Genomic DNA, 12,745 nt, shown 5'->3' on the forward strand with positions numbered 1-12,745 from the left:
CCTCCCTCCCTCCCTCCCTTCCTTCCTTCTTTCATCTTTTTTCGAAGTTTTGCTCTTGTTGCCAAGGCTGGAGTGCAATGACATGATCCTGGCTCACCGGCTCACTGCTACCTTCACCTCCCGGGTTCAAGCGATTCTCCTGCCTCGGCCTCCTGAGTAGCTGGGATTACAGGTGCATGCCACCATGCCTGGCTAATTTTGTATTTTTGGTAGAGATGGGGTTTTACCATCTTGGCCACGGTTGTCTCAAACTCCTGACCTCAGGTGATCTGCCTGCCTTGGCCACCCAAAGTGCTGGGATTACAGGTGTGAGCCACCATGCCTGGCCAGATATTTCTTTATAGCAACACAAAAATGGCCTGCAACTGTATCCCAGACTTCTGACCTATAGGGCAAATGGGGTGTTGCTCTAAGTGTCTAAGTTTGCGGTAATTTGTACTCAGAACTAAAAAGCAAATGTATATTTTGTTCACAGAGAGGCTCAAAAGCTAAATGCTCTTATTGTAAGCATATGCTTTTATTTCTTTTAAAAATAACCCTAAGTAATATTTTTTATTAGCTCTAGAAAACTATTCATATAAGTGTTCTTGTTTGTTTGTTTGTTTGTGTTTAGAGATGAGGGTCTTGCTCTGTCATCCAGGCTGGAGTGCAGTGGCACAGTCACAGCTCACTGCAGTCTCGAATTCCCGGCCTTGAACAATCCTCCTGCCTCAGCCTCCCAAGCAGTTAGGACTACAGGCATGCCCTACAAATCCCAGCTAATTAATTTTTTTTTTTTTTCCCCAGAGATTGAGTCTTGTTTTGTTGCCCAGGTTGATCTTGAACCCCTGGCCTCAAGCAATTCTCCCACATCAGTCTCCTAAATTCTTGAGATGATACATGTGAACCACTGCCCCTCATGTAAGTTTTAGATTTTTATTTTGTCATTAAAGTGGTTAATCACCTTTCAGATGGGACTTATATTTCTGAGTTCCCCAGGGTCACTTAACAAAACAGGTTGGCCGGGCGCGGTGGCTCAAGCCTGTAATCCCAGCACTTTGGGAGGCCGAGACGGGTGGATCATGAGGTCAGGAGATCGAGACCATCCTGGCTAACATGGTGAAACCCCGTCTCTACTGAAAAAAAAAAAACTAGCTGGGCAAGGTGGCGGGCGCCTGTAGTCCCAGCTACTCAGGAGGCTGAGGCAGGAGAATGGCGTAAACCCGGGAGGCGGAGCTTGCAGTGAGCTGAGATCCGGCCACTGCACTCCAGCCTGGGCGACAGAGCGAGACTCCGTCTCAAAAAAAAAAAAAAAAAAAAAAACAGGTACAGGCTGCAGAACTGTCATGGCAAGAGGGTCCACAGACTTAAATACCTATAGAATACCTGCAGAAACAGGCAGACAGCATGAGTGAAGAATGCAGGCAGGAGGGGTAGGGAGTGTGGCGAACTAGAGAGCACACTCTCCATGTAAAGGGGAACAGCTGCTACTAAGTTTCAGCTGATTGTAGAGTTGTTCTGACATTGTTTATTCATCCATTCACTCATTCATCAACTATTTGTTGAGATACTAGATACTGATTTGTATTTTGGAGCTAGGGCTGTGTACACACATCTACAATGTTTCTGTTCATATGAAACTTATAATTTCCAGGGAAATCATGATTCTAGTTTTCAAGAGAAGCTAGAATCCAGACTTTGATCAGGATTTGGATTCTCCTTGCAAGTGTTGACTCAGGAATGAAGAGTTGAGCTACCATTTGAGCCAGCAATCCCACTACTAGCATATACCTGAAGGAAAATAAACCATTCTACCAAAAAGACACACGCACCTGTATTTTCATCACAGCGCTATTCACAATAGCAAAGGCGTGGAATCAACCTAGGTGCCCATCCGTGATGGATTGGATAAGGAAAATGTGGGACATATACACCATTTTATGCAGCCATAAAAAAAGAATGAAACCATGTCCTTTGCAGCAACATGGATGCAGCTGGAAACCATTATCCTAAGTGAATTAACGCAGAAACAGAAAACCAAATGTTGCATATTCTCACTCACAAGTGGGAGCTAACGACTGGGTACACATGGACACAAACGGGAGCATCAGACACTGGGGATTATTAGAGGGGGAAGGGAAAGGGGGGTGGATTGAAAAAAACTGCCTATCGGGTGCTAAGCTCGCTACCTTGGTGACAGATTCATTCGTACACCATGGCATACCTTTGCAGCAGGCCTGCACGTGAACCCCTGATTCTAAAATACAAGTCCAAAAAAAAAAAAAAGTGTTGACTCAAATTAAAAAATATCCTGTGTGGGCCAAACAACAACAACAACAACAATTGACATCCAGTTTGTGTTCTCTGCCCTGTGCTGTTAACGCAAATGAAGAAGTGAGCTGGTCAATGTGAGGCAATATTAAATCCCCCTGCGCACATATTACTCTGGGGACGTATATGAATGGAGGAGACAAGGCAAAGCAAAGGAACACATTATTATTATTATCATTATTATTATTATTTGAGACAAGGTCTTGCTCTGTTGCCCAGGCTGGAGTACAGTGGCACCATCACAGTTCACTGTAGCCTTAACCTCCTGGGCTTAAGCAATCCTCCCACCTCAGTCTCCCAAGTAGCTAGGACTACAGGCATGTGCCATTATGCCTGGCTAATTTTTTTTATTTTTTGTAGAGACAGGTCTCCATATGTTGCCCAGGCTGATCTCGATCTCCTAGGCTCAAGTGATGCTCCTGTTTTGGCCCCCCAAAGTGCTGGGATTGTAGGCATGAGCCGCTGCACCCAGCTAGAATACCCTATTATTTTAAGACTTTGGTCTCCAAGAGCAGTAGAAAGATGGCTGGGACTTCTCTCCCAAGACAGCAAGCCCTCAGCCAGCCTTCCAGCTTGGGGTGGGGGAAGGGGCCTGAAACTTATTCCTCCCCTAAAGGTCAGCAGCAGGCTCAGGAGTCCAGCCGCCATCAGTCCATCCCGCCCCCTCCAAGACAAAGGAGCAATCTGTACTGTTGGTATAATTATCCAAAGTGACAAATGTAAAAGCTGCTTCAGATCTAGCATTTGATGAAAATCAAGGGCAAGGGCAAATTGTTGACCAGGTCTGTATGTCTCCAGCCAGCTTTCCCTTACTTTACTAACATTTACTTTTATTTTAAAAACATAATCATTTTTTTCCATTTAAATATCTGAGAGGTCTAGAATTTATTTAGATAAAACGTGTTAGGTATGGGTTCACCTTTTTCCGCCCTCCCAGGTGACTAGCTAGTTCTCTAACAATTATTTATTAAACAAATTTATTTTTTAATTTCACTGATTTGAAACGTCATTTTTATCAGACAAAACATTTCCATTCGTATTTGGGTCTATTTCTGGAAGCTCCATTCTGTTTCATGTTCTGTCTGGCCATATTCCAAGGCAATGCTGTTGAACTTTTTTAACTTGATAAAACACTTTAACAGCTGGTGGGGCTAGTCTTTGTGATTGCTTTTTTTTAAAAGAGTTTTCCTATATAGTCCAACTTGTATACTTATCCACATGAATTTCACAATTATAAAAACTCTTTCAAAATGGAAACCTTAAAAAGTTTTAAACAGGCTTATCAAGTAGCGTTATTATAATGCCTTCTTGAATTATTGACGAGAGTGTAGTTGGCACGTCATTCTAGAGGGTAATTTCCCAGTACATTTCTTTTTTTCTTTTTTCTTTTTATTTTTATGGAGTCTCCCTCTGTTGCCCAGGCTGGAGTTCAGTGGCATGATCTTGGCTCAGTGCAACCTCTGCCTCCCGGATTCAAGCAATTCTCCTGCCTCAGCCTCCTGAGTAGCTGGGATTACAGGTGCGTGCCACCGTGCCTGGCTAATTTTTGTTTTTTTAGTAGAGACGGGGTTTCACCATGTTGGCCAGGATGGTCTTGAACCTCTGACCTCACATGATCCACTGGCCTCTCAAAGTGTTGGGATTACAGGCGTAAGCCACTGCACCCGGCCCCCAGTACATTTCAAAACGTGTAATGAGTGTACCCTTTGACTTAGCAATTTCACTTCTGCAACTTATCCTGTAGAATGATTTGCACAACTCTGCAAGAAAATATGTTCAAAGATGTTCACCATTGTTTGTAACTGTAAAATCTGGAGAAAAGAGAAATATCGAGGACAGGGGTATTTAAGAGATATCTCTATATGTAGTGACGTAGAAAGATGTCTAATTTCAGAACAGTTGCAGAGTGGGTCTTTTTCTTTTTGCTAAAAATATCATATACAGGTGCTTATATAGACATAGACACATTTAGTGTGCATGAAAAGAACACATACCAAACTCAATGATGGTGCCCCTTGGGGGTATGCATGAGTAGCTTCATTTTTACTTCATATATTTCTGTAATTGTGCAATTAAACAAATTACATTGAAAGTTGTTTTTGCATACCTCTTTCTCACTCCTCATGTGTCTCCCCATCTAGCATCCTTTTCCACCCCTCCACCTCTTTTTTTTTAAAGCATTGCATCTTCTCATTTGAATTGCATTTCCAAGATCTGGCAAAAAAAAAAGAAAAAGAAAAAGAAAAAGAAAAAAAAATTTCCTCTTGTACTTGCATGATCTGTGACCTACAATTTCAGATCACAATGCCCCATCTCCTTGAGTCCCTGTGGTTAATTCAAGCATGTGCAAATGACCCAAGCTTTACCAATCTGAGGATTCTTAAAGATTTTTCAAAGGATAGCAGAGAAGAGCTGTTCTCCTTTTCTGGGATTCTCAGCTATGAGAAGACCGTACATGAAGAGCTGCCAGTGACCAGAAAGCCTGCCTGGTATTGCCACCACTGAGGAAAACTGAATAGTGAAGTAAGCAACAGAGGGCAAGAGGTCGCTCAAAGGTCTCGTCTGAGTACCTGGATGCAGCCATCATACTTGGACGTAGTTATCTGAACAGAATGGATCCCTTTTCTCCAGCTGGTTAGGATCAAGTTTTTAAGCTGCCCTTTGAAAGATGCAAATTGCGGGGTGTGGTGGCTCATGCCTGGAATCCCAGCACTTTGGGAGGCTGAGGTGGGAAGATCACCTGAGGTCACGAGTTCAAGACCAGCCTGGCCAACATGGTGAAATCCCGTCTCTACTAAAAATAAAAAATTAGCCGGCTGTGGTGGTGGGTGCCTGTAATCCCAGCTACTTGGGAGGCTGAGGCAGGAGAATTGCTTGAACTCGGAAGGCGGAGGTTGTAGTGAGCTGAGATTGTGACACTGCACTCCAGCCGAGGTGACAAGAGTGAGACTCTGTTTCAAAAAAAAAAAAAAGAAAAGAAAGATGCAAACCCCCTCCTGATGTGCCACATACTTGCACTGGCTCTGGGAGATGGTGTCAGCTTCCACTTTTCACAGCCCATACCCTGGAAGGAAAGAAGCTCATCTGCCCCATGATGTCCATGCAAGACTCTGAAATTTGTTCCCCATGTCCACAGTTATTAGGGACTTTTTTTTTTTTTAGAAATATAGAATTTATTTATATTCATAAGACAGTTTCACATTCTGTACGTGGTTACCAGAACAGATACAATACTCTCAGGAGTTTACAATGGCATTATATTGCTGTCAAACATTGCTTATGATGTGTGAGTTGGGGAAAACTTATTTCCTCCTCTAAAAAAAATTAAGGCTCAGTTTCCAAAAGGTAATTGTATCAGTCATTTTTTCTGTTTAAGAGACTGAGAAAATTCAGGAATAAACCACAAATGGGGGGAGGGTGAGGGGTAGCTCTACACACTCTCATTCATTCATACTGAAGTTACTCAATGTGATTTATTTTAAGGCTCCTTCTATCTGAAAATGTATTTGGTTATAAAAACAAGCAAATCAGTAGATGGGAGGGGTACTAGGTATAGATCTATAGCATTCAAACAAGGAAAACTAAGCTCTTTGTTATCAGTTGCTGGCTAAAATGTGGTCTATGAGCTGCCTACATATAAATGCACATGCACACATTAACTTTGACTCACTTTTCTTTGGCGAAGCTTACTGAATAGTATTTCTCTTCCAACACACGAATAACACTAATTTACATTTCCTTTTGACTTTCACAGTAGGTGGCCACAAAGTTGTCCCTTTTCCTAAATACAATCCTCCATTTTTCCTTTCAACCTTGCAGTAGACCATAACCATAACGGTCATCTTGTACTGATGTGTAATCTCACCATTTATGTGACTGAAGAAAGTGGCAAGGCTAATTATAGAAGAGAGTTTGGGCATTTTTGGAGAGTTACCCTATCAATGAGTTCCAAACACACTTTACAAGCACTTTTTTCTACACAAATATTTCATTCAGTCAACAGTGACGCCATCATTTTACAAAAGCAGGATCTGTTTTAACTCAGTAAACCACCTTACAATCCATGGGGCTAATGTTACTACAACAACAAAAGCCAAAAAGGGCACCTGTAGCTTCTGCCTCTGGCATAAAGAGGTAGAGACAATCATTCTGTAGAAAAGATTAACAATAATAAAAATAAAACAATAAAACAAAACAAAAAAGAAAGCCATTCCATTTCTAAGGGCCAGTTCTAGATCTAAAGGCTGCCATGTGTCTTCTTAGCTGGGAGATCCATTGCCCACAATCATCTTGCTGTAATTTTTCTGCTGCCCCTCCTTGAAGGTGTCCTTCACTTTTGCTCTCTTTAGTCCTCCATCCCAGGGAAGTTCAGTCAGGCCTCCTTGTATAGCAATAGCAGACTTAACCCTGTTAGCAAACTGGACTGTATCTTCTCCTTCCTTTCTGGTTATGGGGGGCATGTACCACACGTCACCGACGATGGCCCAGCTGGTCATCATTCAAAGCAGGTAGCTCACCATGTTGTACTTACTGCTGTTCCAAAATGCATCACCAAACTGCGGGTTATACTTAATTGCAACTGGATGTATGGTTCCTCCAATTTCAAAGCTCCCCTTTTTAAATATCATGACCAAAGTATTGTTGATACAAGTTCCTTCAGGAAAAATTAATATGGGTCATTTCTTCTTATCAGCAATATGTTCTTTTAGTCTCTTAGTAACCAGGTGTCGATCCTTCATTTCTGAGCATTCAAACCAGACATGAGGACAAGCCTTGACCATAACTCTCTGAATAATTCTCATCAAGCTGCCAAGAACCTGGCCAACCATAGCATAACATCCACCTGTAGTCAAGATTAAAATATCAATTAGGGAAGTATGGTTGGCAACACAAATGCCTCCCTTCTGGGGTCTGTACTGCTTGTTATGATAATGAATGGTACCAGAGAGGGATCGCGGACAGATCCGGCAGCAAGTTAGATGGACCATTTCACTCAGTTTTTGAAGCTGCTGTCTGGCAGCTGCCCAACCAGTGTAGTTCCTATAACCAGCAAACTGACCCCAACAAAAGCCAAGGTAACCCTCAGAGGCAGTGGGACACAATAGCGCACTATGTCGCCCAGCACCCACACCATAGTGAGCCGCAGACTGATGTACTGGAAATTTACATTGGTTCTTGTGAGGAGCTTCCATGACACTAGCTCCTCCGAGGAAAACTTCTGGGTCACTTCATCTTCCACAATGGCTTCCAATCCCTTCTTGGAGAAATAAAACATGTCAGACAGCTCAAAGTCCCTTCCTCATAGACCAGAGAGCCCTTTTTCCATGGGTGACTCATCTCTTTGGATAATACCAACAGAAGCAGAGGTTTTAAGAATTGACTCCTTTGGGGTTCCTTTTTCAATTCGTATTGTGGCCCACTCTAAAGTTTTCACCAGGATCTTCATGTAGATCTCAGAGATGCCCAGAGACACTCCGAAGACCGAACGCAGAAGGATGAAGCTGAGAACCAGCGTCAGCCAGGCAGAGAGAATCTTTTCCTGGCCAGCTCTGCGCCCTCCATGACTTGGCGCACCCACTTAGGAGAGGTCCGCAGTGGAGGACCGAGCGCCACAGCAGTCCCTGTCCCCAGGCAGTCCTGCGGGAGTTCCAGGAGCAGAGTGCCGAGCCCAGCACTTACCTCTGACTTTTTTTTTTCTTAAACAAACAAAACCATTTTCCTAAGATGAGCTTATACGTGAGTCAACATGATAGGCATCTTTCTCAATAATCTTCATTATCATGCAGTACCTTTGTTTCATCACCAGACTAACTTAGAGTTACTGTTGTTGTTTTTTTAACCTCTCTAAATCTCCCTAACTCTTTTTCTTAGGATGCTTCCAAGATTTCAGTCCATTTCAATATCAATCTTCACCTACAGAAGTCCTTCAAGGACCATCTCAAATGTCTCCATCTCTAGCATTAACCTTTATTTGACTCTCCCAAATAAAGGATAAACAGCACAAAGACCAAACAGAGGGCTCTGTTTTGGTGTCACTGGTTGGTGACAATGATGACAATGACACAGTTTGACCCCTATTGTAATGAGGTGAGAGGGTCACCGAATGCACAGCGATTCGAACAAGAACTAATCAGTAGTGCAATAACAGAAATGGATGCAGAGTCTGTGTCACAAGGACCTGGTTCTGCCCCTCACCAGTGGAGCATCAAAAATCAATGCTAGTGTCGTTGCTATGAACACAATGTCTCATGTGATCCTGCAGCCCCCAACGAAATGCATATTCTTATCCACAATTTGCAAATGAGAAGACTGAAGATAAGGTACAGGCTTAAAAAGTAGTTTAAGCCCTCTGAGTTTCAGTCTACTCATTGCAGGAAACGGGGAATGCTGATACTACCTCCTTGTATACCATCAGAATTAAGTGCAGTAATATTCAACCACAGAGTAGGCATCCAAGAATGGTGGCTATTTTTAATTATGATTTTTACCACTTATAAAGATGAGAGACCAGGTGGATGATGGTTTTTTTTCAGAAACACTGTTCTACTGGGTAACCAGAAACAACCAGCTTTGCAAGCCACCACAAAATCCCTTGGAACATCCCATAAGCAAGGGAATGGCATCTATGTCATACTTGCATTAGACACCACCACCATTTGCATGCCTTGGCATGTGTGTGAGACTGCAGATCATCCGAGGGACCTTGGAATCCTGCTGTAGCTTTTCTGTGGTCTCTTAGTGTGCAGAGTAAGCAATAGGCAGGTTATCAAGGCATTAGAGGGAAAACCAAGGCAGGTCAGGGCTTGGGCCTTAGGAGGTGGGTGTCTGCAGGCATGGGGGAAGGCAGGAAGCCTGGAAATGGAGCTTAGGTGGCTTAAGTGGGAGCTTGGAGTTACATTTGCTTCCTGGGATATGGGAGCTGAAGGCAGGAGGAGGTTGCCAATCTGTACCCTGTTTTCTTCCAGGACCCTGAGGGCAGAGTCACTGGGGTGCTGCGAGTGCTCCAGGCAGGGAGGGGAGACGGCTGTGACTCAGAGGGCTCAGGGAGGATTTGGAAGGTTCTCAGAAGACTGGGCGGCTCCCCATGCTCCTCATCACTAACCACAGGGCTTCAGGTTTGAAAATCTTCCCCAGTGCATCAATTTCCTTGTACTGAGGAAATAGAAGGAATAGGATTGGACTCCCACCTCCAACTTAGTTTTAGAGCATAGATTTATGGCTGTTTTATTTAACAGTTCTTTGTGGGTTGACGTCAAACCCCTTTGGACTAATTTTGATACCTCACCATGCAAATACAGACACAGCAATCCTCTCCAATGGGTGTTACAGTGGAGAAGTGGGGCAGTAGCAGAAGGGGAAGTCGAGACCCCCGTTTGTTCCCCTCCAAAACTATAGAGCTAAGTTCTAAGTTCTCCCAGCTACAGAGCACAGACATCTTTGGTTCCTGCCTTTTCTCAATCATTTCTAAATCCTGGAGTTTCACCTCCATTACCTTTTTTTTTGGAGACGGAGTCTTGCTCTGTCACCCAGGCTGGAGTGCAGTGGCCCGGTCTTGGTTCACTGCAACCTCCGCTTCCTGGGTTCAAGCAATTCTCCTGCATTAGCCTCCCAAGTAGCTAGGATTACAGGTGCGTGCCAGCACGCACTGCTAACTTTTGTTATTTTTAGTAGAGATGGCATTTCACCTTGTTGGCCAGTCTGGTTTTGAACTCCGGACCTCAACTGATCTGCCTCCCAAAGGGCTGGGATTACAGGCATGAGCCACCATGCCTGGCCGTCCATTACCTCTTAATTTCCCCCCCCCTTTTTTTTCTGTTGCCTGTGCCTTAACCCTCTTATCTGGATCCTGGAATAGTCTCTTTACTGATATTCACGACCTCAGTCTTCTTCCCTTCTCCGCTCCAGGCCTCCTTCACTGCCAAATTCACTGTCCAGGGCCAGTTCCAAGCACTTATTTCCCTCCTACGTAATCCTTCAATAGGTCCTCGCTGTCCATGAACTCTCATCCAAATTCCTACTTTAGCATTTCCCCAAATGTTTTAGTTTTTTAAATCTTCCTCCCCACCCGTTGCCCTCCTACCTAAGTTCTATGTTTAGTGTTCCTGTACTTTCCTCCCACCTCATGCTGTTCCATCACCTTGGAATGCCTTCTTCTACATTTTCATCTCCAGAAATTCCTCCCAGCCAAACTCCCATGGAACTTCCTCCTTGAACCTTTTCCAGTCCTACAACCAACCAGATGTGAGCTTTCTTTCTCACTCCTCCAAATTTTCATAAAACTCCAATTTCTTTTATTGTTCTTACCATATTTTGAGTAATAGGCACAAAATATTACTCAATTTGGGCACATTTCTCGTTTCTTCTAACTGAGGGCGGGCAGAGGCAATGTCTTACTCAACTTTGTGCCCCTTCCAAAACTTAGCACAGCACCTTGTGCACAGAAGGTGCTTAAAGTTTATTATGGAAAGAAGTTGGAAGCTCTCCACTAGTACTGACATACGCAGCTACTATGGCCTGAGTATATTTTTTTTGGTATTAGTGGGTTATGAAATATTTTAGGGGTTTGATGGTTTATAATCCAAGACAAATATGGTCTTTTTCAGAGTATTTCGCTCCAAGTTGTGTACAAAGAAAACTTTCTAAATAAAGGAATTCCCCAGGAGTGAGGCAATGGTACAGCAGGGTCAAAGAAGGAAAATGGCAAAAGTGTTAGTCAGGATTAGACATTTCTCTATGAGTTTGAACATCACTGGATAGTTCAGAGCTAAGGGTTTGCATAGGTATACAATATATCTCTCTATGTTTTTAGTTGCATTGGAACAAACTAACTCCATAAAAATTTTATTGAAAATCATTTTGATTGCCCTGGAGAAAATACATTTCTTTTGATGGGTAGTTTTAAATTCTGACTTTCCAGGAGAAAATAAAAGCTTTCATTGTCTTCAGACATAATAAATGGTCAACATGAAAGATGTTTTTCTGATGTTTCAAATTTTAAGGAACTTCCTTGGATTTACTTCTGCATCTTTGGCCACTTAGTCTGTGTCTCCTTTTCAGTCTACCTTGGTCCATCATTAAATACTACAATTCTGAAAGCTTCTGTTCTGGCTCTTTTTCTTTCTCCCTCTAGCTTTGCTTTGGATGTGATCGCATCCACCCCCCAGCTTCAATGATCACTTGTGTGCAAAGGACTCATAAATGTTTTCTTCCAGCTCTTTCAGCTGTAGACTCATAAATTCCGCTGCTCATATCTGTAAAGGACAAGATAGCAAATATTTTAGCCTTGGTGGACCATATGGTCTCTGTCTCAACTGTCCAAACCTTGCTGTTATTGCACGAAAGGAGCCTTAGGCAATCTGTAAATGAACAGGCAAAGCTATGTTCTAATGCTGCTTTTTTTGTTTGTTTTTACAAAATCAAGTGGTCATGGGCCAGATTTGGTCTACAGGCCACAGTTTGCCGACCCCTGCCTTAAAAGCATCCACATTCAACATGTTTAAAACTAAACTCTTGACTATCTCTCTAAGCCTGGGCCTCAGGTGTGGCTTCTGTTCTGCCCAGTGAAGGCCGCCTGTCATAGGTCAGGTTCTCCCTGAAGCTGGCCATGGGCTTTGTGTTTAGGAGCAGGTGATTTATTATGAAGGTGCTCCCTGGAGAAACTAGTAAGAAAGTGAGGACGGGGGAGGAAGAAGCCAGACAAAGAAGTCCTGGTCTTGGTCTGATCATTTGGGGAGCTATTAGGCTTGTTATACCTGAAAGTTTGTCCTGCATTGAAGCAAAGGAGCTGACCTTTGTACTCTGATATGGTTTGGCTCTGCGTCCCCACCCAGCTCTCATCTCGAATTGCAATCCCCACGTGTCAACGAAGGGACCAGGTCAAGGTGACTGGATCATGGGGGTGGCTTCTCCCATGTTGTTCTCATGATAGTGAGTGAGTTCTCAAGGGAGCTGATGGGTTTAGTGCGGCACTGCCTCGTTCTTGTGCTCACTCCCTCCTGTCACCTTGCGAAGAAGGTACCTGCTTCTCCTTCACCGCCCGCCATGATTGTGAGTTTCCTGAGGCTCCCCAGGCATGCGGAACTGTGAGTCAGTTAAACCTCTTTTCTTACACATTACTCAGTCTTGGCTATTTCTTTATAGCAGTGCACAAATGGACTAATACATACTCTTACTCTGGTCAATCAGTCATTGGCTATGACTGCTCTTGGGGAAAGAGAGAACAGGGGGAGTGTCTGAGTTTACTGAGGCTGCCATAACACATGACCACAAACTCAATCATTTAAAATAAAAGAAATGGCCAGGCGTGGTGGCTCATGCCTGTAATCCCAGCACTTTGGGAGGCCGAGGTGGGTGGATCACAAGGTCGGGAGATCGAGACCATCCTGGCTAACACGGTGAAACCCTGTCTCTACTAAAAATACAAAAATCAGCTGGG

The 12,745-nt window shown here is 43.5% G+C and overlaps 2 protein-coding genes across 3 annotated transcripts in view; both read right to left on the reverse strand.

Moving 5' to 3' along the window:
* Positions 1–12,745, reverse strand: part of FAM20A (family with sequence similarity 20, member A) — a 68,219-nt gene that overhangs the window by 23,230 nt on the left and 32,244 nt on the right. The gene's annotated exons all lie outside the window — the stretch shown is intronic.
* LOC105504130 (glycerol-3-phosphate acyltransferase 3-like) overlaps positions 5,787–12,745 on the reverse strand; it is a 135,025-nt gene continuing 128,066 nt past the window's right edge. The window contains 2 exon segments of the mRNA XM_011931455.1: positions 5,787–7,306; positions 7,309–7,887. Of these exon segments, the coding sequence (XP_011786845.1) occupies positions 6,570–7,306; positions 7,309–7,887 (1,316 nt within the window). The 3' untranslated portion in view covers positions 5,787–6,569.

The sequence above is a fragment of the Colobus angolensis genome, unplaced genomic scaffold (assembly GCF_000951035.1).
Source record: "Colobus angolensis palliatus isolate OR3802 unplaced genomic scaffold, Cang.pa_1.0 Scaffold1, whole genome shotgun sequence".
In the NCBI taxonomy this organism is placed as follows: domain Eukaryota; kingdom Metazoa; phylum Chordata; class Mammalia; order Primates; family Cercopithecidae; genus Colobus; species Colobus angolensis.